The sequence below is a fragment of the Erythrolamprus reginae genome, unplaced genomic scaffold (genome assembly GCF_031021105.1).
Source record: "Erythrolamprus reginae isolate rEryReg1 unplaced genomic scaffold, rEryReg1.hap1 H_15, whole genome shotgun sequence".
In the NCBI taxonomy this organism is placed as follows: Eukaryota; Metazoa; Chordata; class Lepidosauria; order Squamata; family Dipsadidae; genus Erythrolamprus; species Erythrolamprus reginae.
In genome coordinates this window covers 718,801-742,210 of record NW_027248468.1, presented here as the reverse complement: position 1 = coordinate 742,210, position 23,410 = coordinate 718,801, and the positions used below count along the sequence as shown (strand labels likewise).

General features: G+C 42.3%; 1 protein-coding gene across 3 annotated transcripts in view; it reads left to right on the top strand.

Moving 5' to 3' along the window:
- Positions 1-23,410, top strand: part of LOC139155358 (nuclease EXOG, mitochondrial-like) — a 63,811-nt gene that overhangs the window by 15,985 nt on the left and 24,416 nt on the right. For all 3 annotated transcript variants that reach the window (XM_070730490.1, XM_070730491.1, XM_070730489.1), the window contains 4 exons: positions 4,267-4,416; positions 5,655-5,794; positions 7,614-7,690; positions 11,564-11,678. In XM_070730490.1, coding sequence (XP_070586591.1) covers positions 4,267-4,416; positions 5,655-5,794; positions 7,614-7,690; positions 11,564-11,678 — 482 coding nt within the window. The remainder of the gene's footprint in view (positions 1-4,266; positions 4,417-5,654; positions 5,795-7,613; positions 7,691-11,563; positions 11,679-23,410) is intronic.

Sequence of the window (23,410 nt, the reverse complement as noted above, 5' to 3'; positions counted from 1 at the left end):
TGGTTGTACATGGAGAAAGGTGATAAAGTAATTTGGAATTGACGGTATAAAGACAGTTCTTGCATCAACATCTGACATCCTATCAATCACTTCTCTTGACAATCTTTGGATGTCCAGATTTAGTGCAATGTATATATATTATTGATTATTAATTTATTATTATAATAGAACAGAAAAGAATTCTTTATTGGCCAAGTGTGATTGGACACACAAGAAATTTGTCTTTTGTGCAAATGTTCTCAGTGTACATAAAAGAAAACATGTTTGTCAAGAATCTTGAGGTACAACACTTAAATAAGCAATGAGGAAACAATATTAATAAAAATCTTAAGGATACAAGCAACAAGTTACACTCATATAGTCATAAGTGGGAGGAAATGGCTGATAAGAATGATGAGAAAAAACTAGTAGTAATAGACTTAGTAAATAGTTTGACAGTGATGAGGAAATTATTTGTTTAGCAGAGTGATGGTGCTCGGGGGAAAAAACTCTTCTTGTGTCTCGTTGTCTTGGTGTGCAGTGCTCTGTAGCGATGTTTTGAGGGTAGGAGTTGAAACAGTTTGTGTCCAGGATGCGAGGGGTCAGTAAATATTTTCCCCGCCCTCTTTTTGATTCATGCCATATACAGGTCCTCAATGGATGGCAGGTTGGCAGTCATTGTTTTTTCTGCAGTTCTGATTCTCCTCTGAAGTCTGTGTCGGACTTGTTGGGTTGCAGAACCAAACCAGACAGTGATAGAGGTGCAGATGACAGACTCAATGATTCCTCTGTGCTCTCAGTGTACATAAAATAAAAGATACATTTGTCAAGAACCATGAGGTACAGCACCTAATGATTGTCATAGAGGTCAAATAATAATATTAATTCATATTAATCAGATCCCTGGCATTTGTTTTTAACCTGCTGTGCCAAGGATCATGTCAGAATTTGAATTTTGGTTCCCCAGGATTATTTTCAAAGATCTATGAATGGGAAGGAATAGCAACTTCAACTTATTGCCGGGTACAGGTAGAGTCCTTGGCTTACAACCGCAGTTGCACTCTTAAGTTCCTGTTGCTAAGTGAGACAGTCCTTACGTGAGTTTTGCCCCACGTTACAACCTTTCTTGCCCCAGTTGTTAAGTAAATCACTGAACTCATTAAGTTAATAACACTGTTGTAAAGTAAATCATTACAAAACCCCATTGATTTTGTCAGGAGGTCACAAAAAGGGATCATGCGACCTCGGGATACTGCAACCGTCATAAATATGAGTCGGTCGCCAAGCTTCTGATTTTTGGTCATACGACCATGCTGTAATTTTTGACACAAATTTGAGGGCGATCTTAAGTCTTCTTTTTCAGTGCCATAGTAAGTTTGAACAGTTGTGGAATAAGTGGTTGCACAAATTGCAACAACAATTGAGCCCCAAATTTTCATTGCTAAGCAATGCAGTTGTTAAATAAGTTAGGCCCCATATTATAACTTTTTCTGCCATGGTTGCTAAGTGAACATTAAGTGAATCTGGTCTCCTTGCTTCTCAGAAGCTCCCTGGGAAGGTTGCAAATGAACACCTTAGGAGGAGATGTGGTTCTGACCAGTTCTGGAGAACCAGTAGCAGAAATTTTGAGTATTTCAGAGAACTAGTAAATACCACCTCTTAACTGTCTCCTTCCATCATCTATTCTCTGCCTCCTGACTCCCAGCTGATCCGGAGGAAATGGGGATTTTACAGTATCCTTTGCCTGCCACACCCACCAAGCCACATCAGCAAGCCATGCCCACAGAACCAATAGTAAAAAAAATTGAATCCTACTGCTGCTTAGGACCCAGATGTACGAGGGTTGCCCAGAAAGTAATGCACCACGTTTTGTTTCTTCAACAATTATTTATTGAACACAATGAAACTTACACACAAGAAAGAATGATATTTCTTCTACACTCCCTATTTTTCCACATAATCTCCGTCCCGTTCTATGGCCTTCCTCCAGTGAGACACAAGGGCGTGTATCCCCTGTCGGTACCACTCCTTGTTCTTAATGGCCTCACCCTCTGTTCTTCTGTTTTTCTAATGGCCTCACTCTCTGTGCCCAGCGACTAACCGTACTTCTGTTGACTGCAGATTCTCCATCAACTGTACACAAACGTTTGTGAATGTTCCCAACAGTTTCTTTCTCCACAGTGAGAAATTCAATGACGACACACTGCTTGTAACATCCATCACTTACAGACGCCATTTTGAAACACTGCTGTAGCTACGCTATCTGTCTGAAGAAACAGAAAATTTACACACGCACTCCTGACAATTCAAATAATGTACACCTAAAGCTTTGCATTCATACCATTACTGTAGGCTGAGGGGAAAAAATGTGGTGCTTTGCTTTCTGGGCGACCTTCATATTTAAAAAAATATACCTTCCATTTCTTTTCTTCCTTCATACAATGAAAATCACCCAGCACCCAGAACTAAAAAATAGTTTTCTCTATCTTGTGTTTCTTCAGTGTAGGGCACAATTATTGGTAATTGCATACTTTGACCATTGAGGTGACTTAAACTTATTGGTATTACTGTTGCTATAGAAATATGAAATTGAAACCTATGTTTGAAAGATTGTGACACTATAATTATTTTTCTGATTTGTAAAAAGTTGGCTCTGATTTTTAAAATGTGACGTGATTTCTATATGGCAGTGATGGCGAACCTTTTTTCCCTTGAGTGCCAAAAGCTTGTGCACACACACTATCGCGCCTGTGCGAGTGCCCACAGCCATAATTTAATGCCTGGAGAGGGCAAAAATTGCCTCCCCTGCCCCTTCCGGAGGCCCTCTGGAAGCCAGAAACAGGCCATTTCCCAACTTCTGGTGGGCCAAGTAGGCCTTCTTTTCATCCTCCCCAGACCCCAGAGGCGTCCCTGGAGCCTGGTTAGGTTCCAGAGGCCCCCTGGAAGTCCAAAATATGCTCCCAGAGCCTCCATGCAAACCGAAAATCAGCTGGCCGGTGTACACGGGGGCAACAGCTCACTTGCCAGCAGATATGGCTCCGCATGCCACCTGTGCCACCCGTGCCACAGGTCAATATTTCCCAAACTTTTTTGAGCCGCGGCACATTATTCACATTTACAAAATCCTGGGGAACATTAAGCGGGGGGGGGGGGGGGGGCTAAAAAAAGTTTGGACAAAAAAAAATCTCTCTCTTCCTCCCTTTCGCTCTATTGGATTTGTTATTATGTATTGTTTTTACTTTGTTGTGAGCCGCCCCGAGTTTGCGGAGAGGAGCGGCATATAAATCCAATAAATCTAATCTAATCTAATCTATTTCTCTCTCTCTCTCTTTCTCTCCCTTCCTTCCTCTTTCTTTCCCTCTCTCTCTCCATCCCTTTGTTTCTCCCTTCCTTCCTCTCTTTTTTGCTCTCTTTCTCTCCCTTCTTCCCTCCCTCTATGTCTTTCCCTCACCCTCCTTCCCCCCTCTTTCTCGCTCTCGCTTTTTTTCTCTGTCTCTCTCTTGCTGTCTTTCTCCCCCCTCTCTCTTTCTCTTTCTTGCTATCTCTCTTTCTCTATCTCTCTCTTTTTTTGCTTTCTCTCTCTTTCTCTCTCCCCCCTCTCTCTTTCTCTCTCCCTCTCTTGCTATCTCTTTCTCTCTCTTGCTATCTCTCTCTTTCTTTCTCTCTTTCTCGTACACCACGCCACAGCAGGGGCATTGGGCAGTAGCCGTGGGGCGGTGGCAGGGTGGTCAGCTGTGAGGCGGAGCTCTGGAACGGAGGCACCGATGGCGGTGGCTGAACGTATTGCTAGACGCTGTACATGCTGGTATTGCGCTGGGCGTGGGCGTGGGGCAGTTACACAATGCCAGCATGTAGGGCATACAGCAACATGTCCAGCCGCCGTCGGTGCCTCTGTCCTGGAGTTCTGGCTCGCTGCCGACCACCCTGCCCCCGCCCAGCGGCTACTGCCTGGTGCTGCTGCTGCCGCCACCCTCTCACTGCCGCCGACCTCCCACCAGGCTCCAAAGCTCACCTGCTGCCGCCGCCAGGAAAGCTCCAGCTAGGCGGGGCACTGCAGCTGCCGGAAAACTTGGAAGGCTCAAAGAAGGAAGCTCAGCTTCCGGTCTCACAACTTTTTGCTCTTCGCAGTCTCAGCAAAAAGTTGCGAAACCAGAAGCTGAGCTTCCTTCTTCGCAGCACACCTGACTATGTCTCGCGGCACACTGCTTGGGAAACACTGCCATAGGTTCACCATCACCACTCTATGCCTTTGTTTCAGGAAAAAAGTTCTTTTTCTTTCTCTCTTAGAACCTGGACCAACACTTATATTGGAAAGATATGGATTTCCTGTAGCTGGAACTCAAATCAGATATTACACCAATCATGCTCTCTCTTATGATCAAGTCAAACGAGTACCTAGATGGGTGATTGAACATATTTCCAAAAGTAAAACTTCAGGTATTTAAACAGTTGCTCTGTGTGGGTATTGCAATTAACTTCCTTCTTAGAAAGAGAGGGACCCCTTGCCATGTATGAATCATAAAGTTGCAATAGAAGATTTGTTCCCCCTGGCTGCAATCTTATCTTTACAAGGAATCTTCGACTTATGACCACAAACTGAGCCTAAAATTTATGTTGCTATGTGAGACTTAAGAGTTTACCTAACCAAAGCAGGTGTAAGTGGAAACTTCGATTCATCTTAGAAAATAACCCCAGGCATACTTGAGTTTTGCCCCATTTTACGACCTTTCTTGCCACAGTTATTAAGAGAATCATTGCATTTGTTAAGTTAGTAAGCTGGTTCTTAAGCGAACCAGCTTCCCTATTGACTTTGCTTAAAAAAGATCGCAAAAGGGAGGTCACATGTCCTCTCCCGGACCTTGCAATCATCTCATAATGAGCCGGGGTGGCGCAGCAGGTAGAGTGCTGTACTGCAGGCCACTGAAGCTGACTGTAGATCTGAAGGTCAGCGGTTCAAATCTCATCACCGGCTCAAGGTTGACTCAGCCTTCCATCCTTCCGAGGTGGGTCAAATGAGGACCCAGATTGTGGGGGCAATAGGCTGGCTCTGTTAAAAAGTGCTATTGCTAACATGTTGTAAGCCACCCTGAGTCTAAGGAGAAGGGCAGCATAAAAGTCGAATAAATAAGTAAGTAAGTAAGTAAGTAAGTAAGTAAGTAAGTAAGTAAGTAAGTGTTAGTTACCAAGTGTCTGAATTTTCATTATGTGACCATGGGGATGCGGCAACAGTCTTAAGTGTGAAAAGCAGAGGTTCTCAACCTTTTTAATCCCATGACCCCTTAATACAGTTCCTCATGTGTGGTGATCCCCAACCATAAGTCTAGCGTCAATTCTCCCAACAGAGCTTTAAGCTAATTGGCAGGAAGATGAGAGGGACACGCCCACTGTAAGTGCCTGATTGGTCGGATTGTAAAAATATGTTCCAAGGCGCCAGAATAGAAGCTTTAGTTCCTAACACCACGGGGAATTTGTCTTTTTCCTTGGTGTTAGGTGACCCCTGTGAAACATTTGTTCAACGCCCAAAGGAATGCTGACCTCCAGGTTGAGAACCACTGACTTAAAGTCTCCTCCAGATATCTTTTTTTTAAAAACAGCAGTTTTGTAAGTTGCTCTCTGCACAGAACTGATTTTTGAAAAAGAAATCTGATCGAATTCTCTGGTATCTTGTTCCGCAGGTAGTGCAGACAGAAAACATTGCAAATTTAAAGCAGACCCCAACATCCCTTCTATGTTCAGTGCCGTGAATGAAGATTACATCGGCAGTGGCTGGTCACGAGGTCACATGGCACCAGCAGGGGACAACAAATATTCACTAGTAGGATTGAGTTTGATTCTTTGTTTTCTTTGAAGGGGAAAAGAGGGAAGGTGGAAAACAATTCGCACAGCTATTTTTCAACTAAACAGGTCACATATAATATATGCAATCTTTTTTTTTGGCATGAGAAGATACAAAATCCAAAAATAGGGTTGTTTTTTTTCCTTTTTGCAAAAAGAGAATGCAAAGAGATCCAGTTTGATCTGATAAGGAAGAAAGCTGGAGACAATGAGTTCTAGTCCCGTCTTATCCAGGCGGGGGTTGCACTTACCGTCCGCTAGCAGTGCGCTCTCCGGGAACGTTGCGGGTGCACGTGCACAAGATCTGGCTTCTGCGTATGCGCAGCGAGCAAAATATCATGTGAGAACGCTCTCACATGCGAGATTTCACCATTTTCTGAGATTTCTTTGCTGCCGCACATGTTCAGAAGCAAAAAAACCCAGTGAAAAACGTCAAAATTGCGCATGTGCGAGCATCCTTGCGTGAGATTTCGCTTGCTGTGCATGCAGAGAAGCCGTGCAGGTGCGCAAGTAGGGGGGCGCAGAGATTCGTGCGCATCTCAATTTCTGCCACCAGAACCCCAATCCCAGGCGCAACCCGCTACTGGCTTATTCTTGAAAGGCTTTGGGCCACTCACTAGGAGACAATGAGTTCTAGTCCCGCCTTATCCATGAAAGCCTGCTTGGGGCAGACATTAGGAGACAACGAATTCAATCCTGCCTTAGGCATGAAAGCCTATTGCATCTATGGTCACCGCATTTCAAAAGAGACATAGAAACTCTGGAAAAGGTAGAGAAAAGAGCAACCAAAATGATAAGGGGACTAGAAACCAAGACATATGAAGAGAGGTTGCAGGAACTGGCCATGGATAGCCTAGTGAAAAGAAGGGCCAGGGGGGGACATGATGGCAGTATACAGTTACTTGAGGTGTTGCCACAGAGAGGAGGGGGTCACTCAATTCTCCAGGGCACCAGAGGGCCAGACAAGGAACAATGGTTGGAAGCTGACCAAGGAGAGATTCAACCTGGAAATAAGGAAGAACTTCCTGATGGTCAAAGCGATCAAACGGCCTGCCAGCGGTTGTGAACTCCCCAACTCTCGACACATTCAAGAGGAGATTGAACTGCCATTTGGCTGGCGAGGTGTAGGGTTTCCTGCTTGAACAGGTGGTTGGACTTGATGACCTGCAAGGTCCCTTTCAAGGAAGAAGGAAGGAAGGAAGGAAGGAAGGAAGGACAGAAAGAAAGAAAGAAAGAAAGAAAGAAGGATCTTGACAAAAGCCAGCAGGGTGATTTTGTGCCAAGCACCAGGAGACTGTGAATTCTAGTCTTGCCTTAACCAGGAAAACCAGCTGGGTGACTTTGGACCAGTCTCTCTCTCTCTCTCATCCCAACTCACCTCACAAGGTTGTTGCTGTAGGAAAAAATGGGAGTAGGTAGGTGTGTTGGTTTTGTTCACTGCTTTGAGTTATTTGTAAAAATAATAGACAGGATATAATAAATAAAAATGCTTAACATTGGATTCCTAAATCTGTGAAGAGAACAGCCAAACAAGGATGTGAATCTTATGGAATATCTGCAATGTTGTACCTAGGTTTTTAGGGAAGTTGATTAAAAAGCAGGATGAATTCAAAGGATCTGGCCCTTTCCTGTAATGCTGATTGATATAAGAATTATACATCAGTCTATTAATATTCTACCGAACACAAGCTCTGCTTTGATGTCTGACTTAATTCTGCTAATATGATGCTTAATTTTTTGAGTTCTTAACTAATGTAAGCATCCATCAAAAACTCAGTTTTAATTCTTTTTTTATGTAGGAAGCCATGGCAGAAACATTTTATCTATCCAACATCGTGCCTCAGAACTATGAGAATAATGCTGGTTTCTGGAATAGGTGAGTTTTAACAGGTATACTAGGAACAGGATGAGTTTTGTTTAAATGTTTATCATCACACTCCAGCCAGAATTGGAAGGAAGGATAACCAAAATAAGCAAAACACTTAAAGTTGGAGGGGAAAAGAGCAAAGGGGGGGCGGGAGTAAAAATGTTCTCAGAGAAAGAAAGCATGGTCTCCGACTTACGACCACAGTTGCAACCAGAATTTATGTAATAATAATAATAATTTATTAGACTTGTATACTGCCCCTCTCCAAAGACTCGTGACGGGTAACTAAGCAGGATGGTTATTAAGTGAATCACAACTGACTTTACGGACAGTTTTGCCACAGTTGTTAAACAAATCACTGTGATCATTAAATTAATCTTGTCGCAAAACAAATCTGGCTTCTTCCGTTGACCTCGCTTGTCAAAAGCTAGCTGTGAAAATTGAAAAGGACAACTCTACGACCCAAGGGTGCTTCAACTTGTGTAAATTCTTGCTAATTCTAGGTTTTAATCACAGACTTTGAGGATTATTATTATTATTATTATTATTATTTATTAGATTTGTATGCCGCCCCTCTCCGCAGACTCGGGGCGGCTCACAACAGCGATAAAAACAACACATAATGACAAATCTAATAATTAGAATCTAAAATAACAATTATACATATAAAAATCTAAAAAGAAACCCCAGTATATAAAACATACATACAGTCATATTATGCACAGAGATTCCATAGGCAAGGGGAAAGAGCCTCAGTTCCCCCAAGCTTGATGACGGAAATGGGTTTTGAGGAGTTTACGAAAGGCAAGGAGGGTGGGGGCAGTTCTAATCTCCGGGGGGAGCTGATTCCAGAGGGTTGGAGCCGTCACAGAGAAGGCTCTTCCCCTGGGTCCCGCCAGACGGCATTGTTTAGTCGATGGGACCCGAAGAAGACCAACTCTGTGGGACCTAACCGGTCGCTGGGATTCGTGCGGCAGAATGCTGTAACAGTTACAAGGACCGTTTTTTTCATTGCTGTTGCAACATTCAACAGTCGCTAAAAGAATGGTTGTAAGTCAAGGACCATCTATGAATTTATCTATTTGTCTGTCTGTCTGTCTGTCTGTCTGCCTGTCCGTCCGTCCCTCCATCCATCCATCCGTAAATCCACAGTAACTGAATTTAAACATGCCTGGGATAAACATATATCCATCCTAAGATAAAATACAGAAAATAGTATAAGGGCAGACTAGATGGACTGTGAGGTCTTTTTCTGCCGTCAGACTTCTATGTTTCTACATTTCACTTCTCGTCAAAGAAGCTTCCAGAACTGAAGAAGCTTCTTGGATAAGAAGTGAAACGTCTTCTAGCAAAACAAGGAAGTTCTGCTGTCATTTGAAAAAAAGGCATCTTTGGGATGCACAGTACAATAATAATTTTTGAGGTGTCCTTGGTATTTTGAAAGGTCCTTGCTTGTTTTCTTGCAAATGTTTGATTACCCAAACTAGGTAATATCACCATCACTAGCATTGGCAATGTTACCTAGTTTGGGTAATGAGACAGGAAACAAACTCAGAGAATACTAAGGACTCCTCATTTCAACCCTGAACTACAAATATTCTCCTTTATTGATAATAATTTTTGTTACTTCGGTAGCTAGTGATGCAGGCAAGTCCGTGAATGATCAGTCCTCTGTTTGCCACCTGTAAAGAGATGCTACTATCTCTATTCCCTCAATAAGGGGCAATTCATTCATTCATTCAATCAATCAATTAATCAATCATTGTATTTCTTACCTGTCCAAAATCCTCCTTCCCTTGTTTCCTCTCTCTATCAGCGGAATGCAAATCCAATAGCAATACAGCGTTCCCTCTATTTCCACGAGTTCGAACTTCGCGAAAAGTCTATACAGTACCACGGTTTTTCAAAAATATTAATTAAAAAAATACTTCGCTGTTTTTTCCCCTATACCACGGTTTCCCCCGCCCGATGACGTCATATGTCATCGCCAAACTTTCGTCCGCCTTTAATAAATATTTTTTAAATAAACTTTAATAAATAAACATGGTGAGTAATAATCTAAATGGTTGCTAAGGGAATGGGAAATTGTAATTTAGGGGTTTAAAGTGTTAAGGGAAGGCTTGTGATACTGTCCATAGCTAAAAATAGTGTATTTACTTCCGCATCTCTACTTCGCGGAAATTCGACTTTCGCAGGTGGTCTCGGAACGCATCCCCCGCGAAAGTCGAGGGAACACTGTTTAACTATATACCGCTTCATAGTGCTTTTACAGCCTTCCCTAAGCAGTTTACAAAGTCATCCTATTGCCCCCTCTTCGGAGAGGGGCGGCATACAAATCTAATAAATTATTATTGTTATACAGTGATCCCTCGAGTATCGCGAGGGTTACGTTCCAAGACCCCTCGCGATACTCGATTTTTCGCAATATAGTGGTGCGGAAGTAAAAACACCATCTGCGCATGCGCGCCCTTTTTCCATGGCCGCGCATGCGCAGATGGTGTTTTTACTTCCACACCTGGCCCAGGGAAGGTTCCTTCCACTGCCCAGCAGCTGATCTGCTCGGCAGCGCCGCAGCAGCGAGGAGCCGAAGATCGGGGTTTCCCCGCCGCCCACGCAAAGGGGAAACCCCGATCTTCGGCTCCTCGCTGCTGCCGCGCCCGCCGCTTGTCCGCCATTTGTCCGGCCGCCGCTTGTCCGGCCGCCGCTTGTCCGGCCGCCACTTGGCCGCCGCCTGCCTGCCCGCCTGCCCGCCGCTCGGTGCACGAGAGAGGGAAAGTGAGAAAAAGAGGGAGAGCAAGAGAGGGAGAGATAGAGAAAGAGAGAGAAGGAAAGAAAGAAAGAGATGAGAAAGGAAGGAAGAGAGTGAGAGAGAGGAAGAAAGAGAGAGAGAGAAGAGTGGAGTATTTTTTAATTAATATTTTCTGAAAAATCGCGATATAGCGTTTCGCGAAGATCGAGATCGCGAAACTCGAGGGATCACTGTATATCTGAATTTAAACATGCCTGGGATAAACATATATCCATCCTAAGATAAAATACAAGTAATAGTATAAGGGCAGACTAGATGGACCATGAGATCTTTTTCTGCCGTCAATCTTCTATGTTTCTGTGTTCTATTATTATTAAAATCCGGGTCCTCATTTTACTCCCCTTGGAAGGATGGAAGGCTGAGTCAACCTTGAGCCTGGTAGTGAGATTTGAACTGCTGGCAGTCAGCAGAGTCATCCTACAACACTGCTTTCTAACCGTTGTGCCACCTCAGCTCTTCAATGCAACTAAGGTGATGCCTTCTTCAGAGGCAGAGTTGAACGTCACTAAAATATCACCATTAATAACTTCCCCATGGAAAGGAATGAATGTAAATCAGTGGATATGAGTTTGAATAAATTACCTTGTGTCTCCCCACCCCCAAGATACTTGTGCATTGGAAAATGATGATGCTGAGGAAAGAAAAACCTTTAGAACTGCTTCATCAGGCAGAAATCTGAAGTTTTTTTCAGAGCAAAGCACACCCCAACTCCCCCCCCCCCCCCAATTCCCTGGTGGGAAAGTTGCAGCTTTAAAGTTGTGCTTATAGAAATGTTTAAAATGGCTAAAATTTGCTTCTTACCATATACAATTCACCTTGAAATAAAGTAGAAAAATAGAAGTAAATAGAATTATTGTTTGGAAGCTCGCTGTCTGTTCTGTGGAGCAACACCCAGTAGTTTAATTCAAGCCTTATGCAAATAATGGAGTTTTGCAATACTGGAGGGGGGAGTTGAAGTCCACAGGTCTCAAAGTTGCCATGTTTGGACACCACTAATATAGAGGGTGGATTGAGGTATTTTTATTGAATGAACCAGCCTATCAGTTTACTTGATCTGTTTGATATATTTACAGAGTGGAGATGTATTGCCGGGCACTGACTGAAAGATTTGAAGACGTCTGGATTGTTTCAGGACCCTTGATGTTGCCTCAGTTGGATGAAGATGGGAAGAAGAAGGTTATCTATCAGGTTAGGATGTATTCTGAGAAGGTTTCCTCTTTATTTTATTGCACTAATACAGTCTCGAGTTCTGACATACATGAGGAAAGTGTTTCAGAAATAGAAGTGCCTGGACAGCTGAAGAGTGCTTTGCTAGGTTGTCATTAACTATAGCATACCCCTTCTCTCTGTGTCTCTGTCTCTCTCTCTCTCTCTCTCTCTCTCTCTCTCTGTCTGTCTGTCTGTCTGTCTGTCTGTCTGTCTGTCTGTCTATCTATCTATCTATCTATCTATCTATCTATCTATCTATCTATCTATCTATCTATTTATCTATCTACACTCACACATACATACACATAGGTGTGGAAATATATATATTTCAACAGAAAAACATATAACACTTCCCTGGTACAAAGCTGAAGGGATTAGATACTGTAGCCTAGATGTTACAAGGCAAAGGCTACAAGTTCAAGTCCCAGTGAGGGCATAGCTAGCTGATGAAGCCAGAACAAGGCCGAAATAGGTCTATCCTAGCCTCCCTTAATTTTCAAAATCAGCAAAACATATATATAGTAAGCTGATGAAAGCAAAATAGCTTGAAATAGATCTATAGTCTCCCTTCCTTTTCATTATTAGTAAAAATATGTTACACACGCTCACACACACACACACACACACACAGGTAACATATTTGAAAAGGAATGCAGACTAGTATAGATCTATTTCAAGCTTATTTGCTGTCATCAGACAGCCATACTCTTACTGGGATTTGAACCTGTAGCCTCCTTTGTAAGGCAGTGGCCTTAGCCTCTGGACTGCAGGCTCTCCATCTTATCAGCTTGTATCAGGGAAGGGGTGTATGTGATTTTTTTTGTGAGCCAGCTTGGTATACCCAAATATGGGGAGAGGATACAGCTTCCTTTTTGCCTCTCGGCCCCACAAGGGGCCATATTCCAAGGCAGATAAACTTTTTATAGCTGACATGTGTATATGTGTATGTAGGTTTTTAATAATAATGGGTTTTTAACTGTTTTTAGTATTGGATTATTATTATATGCTATTTTATTACTGTTGTTAGCCGCCCCGAGTCTGCGGAGAGGGGCGGCATAGAAATCCAATTAAATAAATAAACAAACAAACAAACAAACAAACTATAATCTATAAGTATAACATATAAATGTAACATAAGTGCAAGAAGTAATCTGGAGTCTTGAATTACTGAAGAAAAGGTAAGTGACGCTAAGTGACAATATAGAATAGAATAGAATTTTATTGGCCAAGTGTGGATTGGACACACAAAGAATTTGTCTTGATGCATATGCTCTCAGTGTACATAAAAGAAAAAGATACATTTGCTGAGAATCATGTGGTACAACACTTAATGATTGTCATAAGGGTCAAAGGTGATAATTACTAAGTCTCTATGTAACATATACAGTATATGAAACCAATTTGGTCTAGTGGTTAAGGCACATAGAGTTCTGGGCAGTTCTAGTCCCGCCGTAAGCATAAAAGCCAGGTGGACGACTTTGAGCCAATCAACAGTAGATAGTGAGTTCTAGTCCTATCTCAAACTTGAAAACCAGCAATGGGTCTTTGGGCCATTCACCAGGAGATTGGTTGATTGGTTGATTGGTTGATTGGTTGATTGGTTGATTGGTTGATTTATTTATTTATTTATTTATTTTTTTTTTTATTTGATTTTATTTTATTTTATTTTATTTTATTTTATTTTATTTTATTTTATTTTATTTTATTTTATTTTATTTTATTTTATTTTATTTTATTTATTTTTATGCCGCCCTTCTCCTTAGACTCAGAGCGGCTTACAACATGTTAGCAATAGCACTTTTTAACAGAGCCAGTCTATTGCCCCCACAATCCGGGTCCTCATTTTACCCACCTCGGAAGGATGGAAGGCTGAGTCAACCTTGAGCCGGTGATGAGATTTGAACCGCTGACCTTCACATCTACAAGTCAGCTTCAGTGGTCTCCAGTACAGCACTCTACCTGCTGTGCCACCCCAGCTCATATGGTGAATGAGATGGTGAATTCTAGTCCTGCATTAGGCATGGAAAACATCTGGGTGACTTTGAGCCACTCATTTTCACTCTCTCTCTCTGTGTCATCCAAACCTACCTTGCAAGGTTGTTGTGAGGAAAACAAAAGGAAGATATGTATGTATTAAATATCTTCACCACCTTGAGTTGTTTGTAAAAATAATAAGGGGAAGAGCCTTCTCTGTGGCGGCCCTGACTCTCTGGAATCAACTCCCCCCAGAGATTAGAACTGCCCCTACTCTCCCTGCCTTCCGTAAACTCCTTTAAAACCCACCTTTGTCGTCAGGCATGGGGGAACTGAAACACCTCCCCTGGGCATGTACAATTTATTCATGGTATGTTTGTGTGTGTGTTTGTTAGTAAAAATGGGGTTCTTTTTAAAATATTTTAAATTATATTTGGATTTGTTATGAACTGTTGTATCTTGTTGTGAGCCGCCCCGAGTCTGCGGAGAGGGGCGGCATACAAATCTAAATAATAAATAAAAATAATAAAAGCGGGATATTATTAATAATTTATTTACTTATTAGATTTGTATGCCGCCCCTCTCCACAGACTTCACAGAATTAATTAATTAATTCAAATTTATATGCTGGCCAACTCCCAAAGGACTCTGGGTGGCTAACATAAATAAATACTAGTATGTACACTGGACATAACAGTTTTCTTCCTTTCAGCTGAACTTGGCATATCCCAAACCAAATGTCTGCTGAAAATGTAGAGTGATGACCAAATTTGGAATTTGAGGATACACTTGCAGAATATAAGTGTGGAAATGTAAAAGAATATTCATAGGAAACATTCATGTCACCACAAGACAAAACACACTGTTTCATATTTTGAGTAATTTTTTGGTCTTGGGGGTGCGATCCCCCTATATAGTGAGTTTTGTCCTCTGGCAGCTTTGTCTAAATAAGCTTCCCCCCCCCCAATAATTTTTCTTCCTCCGCTTCTCTCAGATCAAGCCCAGATTAAACGCATAATTTAGAGCTTCATGGCGGCACTTGCTATGATTTGAGCTTTTCTTCATATTTATTTTACACTCCAACGAAATCATCTTGTTTAAGGGATTTTCAAGTGTTATTGAATTGTGACAAATTGTCGGGAAAAAAAATCTCAAAACGGATTAAGGGATAAAAAAGGTATATTTAGTGAATGCACTTCTATTTAAGTAAACGATATCATTTTAGACTGTAAGCTGTATAGCTTTAAGTAGCGTAGAATAATCTCTCTCTCTCCTTCTCCCTCTGTTTTGCACATCCACACACACACACTCAATCCGTCACTTCCCACACTTTTTCTCCATCTCTGATTTTCCATAGAATTTCTGCAGGGAATTGGAGTGGGGGGATCCCAACCCTGGACAGGTGACATTGTGATCAAATGAATTGGAAATGCTTCAGGGTTGAGCATTGGAGAGTGGCGCTCAAGGCAGCAAGATGCGCGTACCATGCCGCCTTGATTGCATCAGCGGAATCCTGCCCGGCTGCCCTGTTTAGGGTGACCCGCTCCCTTCTAAATCAGGGGGGAGTTGGGGAACCCTTGCAGGGCAGTGCTGAGGAATTTAACTCGTTTTTCGCTGATAAAGTCGCTCGGATCCGAGCTGAACTCGACTCCAATTGCATAGCAGTATCGGCTGACAATGAGTCAGTTGAGGTGACTGGGGCTAAACGTCTTTGTCCATCTGTCTGGGAGGAGTTTGACTTGGTGACACCTGATGAAGTGGACAAGGCCATTGGAGCTGTGAGTTCTGCCACCTGCTTACTGGATCCGTGTCCCTCTTGGTTGGTTTCGGCCAGTCGAGAGGTGACACGGAGCTGGGTCCAGGAGATTGTCACCGCCTCCTTGGGGAGGGGGTCCTTCCCAGCTCCTTATAAGGAGGCACTTGTGCGCCCCCTCCTCAAGAAGCCCTCCCTGGACCCAGCCGTGCTTAATAACTACCGTCCAGTCTCCAACCTTCCCTTTATGGGGAAGGTTGTTGAGAAGGTGGTGGCGCTCCAACTCCAGCGGTCCTTGGAAGAAGCCGATTATCTAGGGCCTCAACAGTCGGGTTTCAGGCCCGGTTACAGCACGGAAACTGCTTTGGTCGCGTTGATGGATGATCTCTGGCGGGCCCGGGACAGGGGCTTGTCCTCTGTCCTGGTGCTTCTTGACCTCTCAGCGGCTTTCGATACCATCGACCATGGTATCCTTCTGCGCCGACTGGAGGGGTTGGGAGTGGGAGGCACTGTTCTCCAGTGGTTCTCCTCCTACCTCTCCGGTCGGTCGCAGTCGGTGTTAGTGGGGGGTCAGAGGTCGACTCCGAGGTCTCTCCCTTGTGGGGTGCCTCAGGGGTCGGTCCTCTCCCCCCTTCTATTTAATATCTACATGAAACCGCTGGGTGAGATCATCCAAGGGCATGGGGTGAGGTATCATCAATATGCGGATGATACCCAGTTGTACATCTCCACCCCATGTCCAGTCAGCGAAGCAGTGGAAGTGATGTGCCGGTGCCTGGAGGCTGTTGGGGACTGGATGGGTGTCAACAAACTCAAACTCAATCCAGACAAGACGGAGTGGCTGTGGGTGTTGCCTCCCAAGGACAATTCCATCTGTCCATCCATTACCCTGGGGGGGGAGGGAACTACTGACCCCCTCAGAGAGGGTGCGCAACTTGGGCGTCCTCCTCGACCCACAGCTGACATTGGAACATCATCTTTCGGCTGTGGCGAGGAGGGCGTTTGCCCAGGTTCGCCTGGTGCACCAGTTGCGGCCCTATTTGGACAGGGAGTCGTTACTCACAGTCACTCATGCCCTTATCACCTCGAGGTTCGATTACTGCAACGCTCTCTACATGGGGCTACCTTTGAAAAGTGTTCGGAAACTTCAGATCGTGCAGAACGCAGCCGCGAGAGCCATCGTGGGGCTTCCCAGATTCGCCCACGTTTCTACAACATTCCGTGGCTTGCATTGGCTGCCGATCAGTTTCCGGTCACAATTCAAAGTGTTGGTCATGACCTTTAAAGCCCTACATGGCATTGGACCAGAATACCTCCGGAACCGCCTACTACCGCACGAATCCCAGCAGCCGATAAGGTCCCACAGAGTCGGCCTTCTCCGGGTCCCGTCGACTAAACAATGTCGTCTGGCGGGCCCCAGGGGAAGAGCCTTCTCTGTGGTGGCCCCGGCCCTCTGGAATCAACTCCCCCTGGAGATTAGAACTGCTCCCACCCTCCTTGTCTTCCGTAAACTACTTAAGACTCATCTATACCGCCAGGCATGGGGGATTTGAGACACCTTTCCCCCAGGCTTATTATAATTTATGTTTGGTATGTATGTGTTGTTTGGTTTTTTAAATTGATAGGGTTTTTAGTTTTTTCTTAATATTAGATTTGTGCCTGTACAATATTGTTTTATCGCTTGTTGTGAGCCGCCCCGAGTCTTCGGAGAGGGGCGGCATACAAATCTAATAAATTATTATTAATTATTATTATTATTTTCCCACGAACTGATTGGCCTGCACAAAGATATTCTTATAATTTCTCGACTGGCTCACTATTTATATATCCAGCAGGAGTACTGTTAGGAGCACATCTCCTTTCGTTTAATAAATGCAGAAATTACAATTCCTTGGAGTTTTGTCAGCTGCAAAATGCATAATCAGTTTGGCTCTGCCCTTCTGTTGTCCTCCTGGCAGTAACTCTCTGAATATTTGAAGCCTTTCCTCAGCAGCTGCTTTGTCAGAAACAATGAATTTTTCAGTCAGTCAGGATAACGTCGGTGATAAATTCAGCTGCAATCTCAAAAAGGGTTTTCTTTTCCCCTTCAAAAAGGACAGGGTTTTTTTCCTTGAGGAGGAAGAAGGAAAACATTTCATTTCTCATCCAAGAAGCTTCATCGGTTCTGATGGTGGGACAAGAAAATTTCCACACACACCTCTGCGATTAGAACTGAATGAGCAGTAAAATGTCTTCTTCCTCAAAGGGGAACCCCCCCTCCTCCTTTGAGACAAGACCTGAATGATAGAAACATAGAAACATAGAAGTCTGATGGCAGAAAAAGACCTCATGGTCTATCTAGTCTGCCCTTATACTATTTTCTGTATTTTATCTTAGGATGGATATATGTTTATCCCAGGCATGTTTAAATTCAGTTACTGTGGATTTATCTACCACGTCTGCTGGAAGTTTGTTCCAAGGATCTACTACTCTTTCAGTAAAATAATATTTTCTCATGTTGCTTTTGATCTTTCCCCCAACTAACTTCAGATTGTGTCCCCTTGTTCTTGTGTTCACTTTCCTATTCAAAACACTTCCCTCCTGGACCTTATTTAACCCTTTAATATATTTAAATGTTTCGATCATGTCCCCCATTGAGAATCTCCGCAGACATTCATCAGCAATTTTGTGTTGTGAGCCGCCCCGAGTCTTCGGAGAGGGGTGGCATACAAATCTAATAAATTATTATTATTATTATTATTATTAGTAGTAGTAGTAGTAGTAGTAGTAATAATAATAATAATATTGATAATAATAATAATTTTATTTATTTGATTGATTGATTGATTGATTGATTGATTGATTGATTGATTGATTGGATTTGTATGCCGCCCCTCTCCGTGGATTCGGGGCGGCTAACAACAGTGATAAAAACAGCATGTAAAAATCCAATACTAAAACAGCTAAAAACCCTTGTTATAAAACCGATCATACATACAAACATACCATGCATAAATTGTAGAAGCCAAGGGGGAAAGAATATCTCAGTTCCCCCATGCCTGACGGCAGAGGTGGGTTTTGAGGAGCTTACGAAAGGCAAGGAGGGTGGGGGCTATTCTAATCTCTAATTATTTCTGGATTAAAATGATGGGTTACTATGAAAAAGATCCAGTTTCAAATCCATCCTTGGAAGCTCTGGAATAGGCTGGAGGACAGTAAAGAAAGGGGGGACATGATCGAAACATTTTAAACTATATTTTTAACTATATTTATATTATATTTTTAACTACGTATATACTATATTTACTATACTATATTTTTAACTACATTTTTAACTATATTTAACTATAAGGTTCAGGAGGGAAGTGTTTTTAATAGGAAAGTGAACACAAGACCAAGGGGGCACAATCTGAGGTTATTTGGGAGAAAGATCAGAAGCAATGCGAGAAAATATTACTTTACTGAAAGAGTAGTAGATCCTTGGAACAAACTTCCAGCAGACCTGGTTGGTGAATCCACAGTAACTGAATTTAAACATGCCTGGGATAAACATAGATCCATCTTAAGGTAAAATACAGAAAATAGTACAAGGGCAGACTAGAGGGACCTTGAGGTCTTTTTCTGCCGGCAATCTTCTATGTTTCTAAGGTTCTATGTTTCGAAGGACTTTGAGCCAAATATTTTCTCAGTTATCAGTAGTGGAGTAAATGCTACATACACCATTGTGCATTCCCGCATTGCGATTTGGGTTATAAATCAGACAAAACAGTGAACGTAAAAGAAAACTTTATAATTGACTGTGGCAATCAAAAATATATAATTTATTTATTATTTATTATTTGCATTTATATGCCGCCCCTCTCTGAGGACTCGAGATCCAAACTTAAATCCAAATTGTACTGAGAAAATGAACTTTGCAGTTATTATTCACCTACAAAAATATATTACAAAATTGAACGGGTCCAAAGACGTGCTACAAGAATGGTGGAAGGTCTTAAGCATAAAACGTATCAGGAAAGACTTAATGAACTCAACCTGTATAGTCTGGAGGACAGAAGGGAAAGTGGGGACATGATCAAAACATTTAAATATGTCAAAGGTTTAAATAAGGTTTAGGAGGGAAGTGTTTTTAATAGGAAAGTGAACACAAGAACAAAGGGACACAATCTGAAGTTAGTTGGAGGAAAGATCAAAAGCAACATGAGAAAATATTATTTTACTGAAAGAGTAGTAGATCCTTGGAACAAACTTCCAGCAGACGTGGTAGATAAATCCACAGTAACTGAATTTAAACATGCCTGGGATAAACATATATTCATCCTAAGATAAAATACAGGAAATAATATAAGGGCAGACTAGATGGACCATGAGGTCTTTTTCTGCCATAAGACTTCTATGTTTCTATGTTTCTATTTCTTTTCAAATGATATTGGAAAGCAAATGCATATCAGGGCCGCTTCTACAGTTTAGGACTGTGAGGAAGAACCTATGACACTTGTGCCCAAAGTGGAACGCATGGCCATGTTGCCTGGCACGCGCATTGCCCATTCTTCTGGGTTTCTGGCAATCATGTGCACATGACATGCAGCAGTGCCAGAAACTGGAAGACCTGGTCTTCCATTTCATTCATTCATTCATTCAATTTCATTTCTATGCCATCCTATTCCTCAGACTCAGGGTGGTTCACAACAAAGTAATATAAAATATGTAGAAACCTAAATTTAAAGCACAATAAAACCCCATTATCTTAAAAACCAGTCACTCACATTCAAACAGTCGGATATAAATTCAATTCTTCAACTGGGGGCTAGATGTTGGACTTAGCGGCCCCAAGCCTGGCAGCACAGATAGGCCTTTAAACTTTTACGGAAGGCGAGGAGGGTGGGGGCAGTGCGAATCTCTGGGGGGAGTTGATTCCAGAGAGCCAGGGCCCCCACAGAGCAGGCTCTTCCCCTAGGTCCCGCCAGGCAACATTGTCTGGTTGGCGGGATCTGGAGAAGGCCGACTCTGTGGGAATTGACCAGCCACTGGAACTCATGCGGCAGAAGGCGGTCCTGTAAGTAATCTGGTCTGATGTCTTGTAGGGCTTTATTTTTTAAAATTTAAATTTTCCTGCATGAACATGCGCTCCGGCCAGCTGATCATCACACGCGCATACGCACAAAAATCTTGAAGATTAGCTGATCGGTACGCACGTGTGCGCCGGAAACTAGAAGTTCATTTTCGGGCGCATGCATGTGCCCTAGGCACCTCCTCTTTCAGGTTGCGGCCCAGACGAGCATGTACGCATGCTCCCTTTTCAACACTCGGTGCCAAAAAGGTTTGCCATCACTAGTTTAGGACAAAAAGTAGCATCGTGCACATCTTTCCAAACAGTAACGCTAACATTTTAAAACAGAAGTCTGAAAAAGGATGCAGGAAGTCAGTAATGCAGAATGTAAGAGTGAATGTATTCTAAATATATGCTAATGTTTTCTCATAATTTTTTAAAGAATAATGACCCTTAATAATGAAAAATTTGTTGCTGTTTTATGGAGGGCTGTGAAAAATATTTATTACCCTTTATTGGAAGAACTGCGTTTTAATTGGTTTGGCCTGTTTTCCATGTTTTTATAATTTTTGACAAAGTGTGAAACGGGAGTCAAAGTTTCTTGGAATCAAGATTTAATAATAATAATAATAATAATAATAATAATAATAATAATAATAACAACAACAACAGCAACAACAACAACAACAGCAGCAACAACAACAGATTTGGAAGGGACCTTGGAGGTCTTCTAGTCCAACCCCCTGCTTAGGCAGAAAACCCTACACTACTTCAAATAGATGGTTATCCAACATTTGCTTAAAAACTTCCAGTGTTGGAGCATTCACAACTTCTGGAGGCAGGCTGTTCCACTGATTAACTGTTCCGACTGTCAGGAAATTTCTCCTTAGTTCTAAGTTGCTTCTCTCCTTGTTTAGTTTCCACCCGTTGTTTCTTGTTCTACCCTCAGGTTCTTTGGAGAATAGATTGAGTCCTTCTTTGTGGCAGCCCCTGAGATATTGGAACACTGCTATCTTCTCCTCCCTGGTCCTTCTTTTCATTAAACTAGCCATGCCCAGTTCTTTATATGTTTTAGCCTCCAGTCCCTTAATCATCTTTGTTGCTCTTCTCTGTACTCTTTCTAGAGTCTCAACATCCTTTTGCATCATGGTGACCAAAAGTGAATGCAGTATTCCAAATGTGGCCTTACTAAGCCATTATAAAGCGGTATTAACATTCCATGTGATCTTGATTCTGTCCCTCTGCAGCCTAGAACTGTGTTGGCTTTTTTGGCAGCTGCTGCAACTGCTGGCTCACATTTAAATGGTCGTCCACTAGGACTCCAAGATCCCTCTCACAGTTACTACTGTTGAGCAAGGTACTACATATACTGTACCTGTCCGTTTTGTATTTCACCTACTGAAATACAAGTATTTCACCTACTGTTGACCCAAACCACATTAAGGAAAGAATATTTTATATTTATATTGATTCAAAACACTGTAAAAAGCTCTGGTAGTGGATTTTCAGGTAGAGTACAAAATCAATAAAATATCCTAACTCTACTTATTGTAGCTGAATATAAAGGAATCAAGTGATTGTGAGGATTTTACGCAGCACTGTTATTAATTCCCTTTCTTGAAAGGACCCTTTTAAGAAAACCAAGGGTGCCAGATTGTAGGATAAAGGTCCCCAAATTTGACTTCTGGACTTCAACTCCCAGAATTCTCCAGCCAGCTAAGCTGTTGAAATCCACAAGTTGAAATCCACAAGTCTTAAAATTGCCAAGTTTGAAGACCTCTGCTGTAGTTTGAGATCACTTGGAATAACATTATCTAAAGAAATATATATTTCATTCTAAGTGTCATTTTTCAAGTATCAGTTCAGGTGAAGTGCTCTAGTACTTTGTAGTTAAAAGAAGCCTTAAATGTAATGTAAAATAAGGACATTGTGATTCCAAATTGTATCAGAAGTCCAAGGCAACTAAATGGATGTCTGGAATTAATCAATATCTTTCCTTATTTCTGTTTTTAAATTTGCGGTTAAATTAATTTCAATCAGGATACATCAGAAATATTTATAGTTGAGTTTGACAATAGAATGCATTGCCTTTGGCTGGAATTAAAATCAATAAATGTCTGCACCATATATAATTAATTGGTACTATTATTATGATATAACTAAATGTTTTAATGGCCTCTAGCATCAGCAGCTTTTAAAAGGGATTACAGTAGTTCATTTGTAAGTAAGCCGATATTGATACTGCCATCATATCTTACCTTGAACTCCCCCTGGCTTGATTTATCATCTTTACAGCCATAGGTTGTCCTCAGCACATGACTACAATTGCCCATTTGCGTTGCTAAGCAAGGCAGTTGTAAAGTGAGTCATGTCCTATTTTACAACCTTTTTTGCCACGGTTGTTAAGCGAATCTCTGCCATTGTTAGGTGATTTATATTGCCATTAAACAATATGATGGCTTCCCCCATTGTCTTTGCTTGTCAGACACGAACCTGGGATGTTGCAGCGGTCATAAGTTTTACTGTCATAATTTGATTTTTTTTCCCCAGTGCTGTTATAACTTCTAATGTTCGGACTTCCGGGGGCGGCGCCATGGCGACACGAAGCAAAGTCTAGCGGTTGCTGGACCCCGCTCGGGATTTTCCGTTCGGAAACCACTTCTTTGGTAAAGCAACTCCCTGGAGGGGAGAGGTAAATAAAGGGGAAAGTTCAGAGCAGCGGGTGGAGGCGCAAACCCCCGCTGGGATAGACGAAACCCCTGTGATCGGACGGGAAAATTTATCTTTCGGCCAAAAGACACGGTGTGCAAAATTGACAGCTGGGAAGCGGAGAAAGTGTGAAACGGCAAGCGCCAGTGGATTCGAACTTAATAGCTAAATCCTGCAGCCGTAAAATCGCAGAAGAATTTGGAGTAAAGTAGCTGTAAAAGTGAGTCTCCTGATTGAACCGGGCGG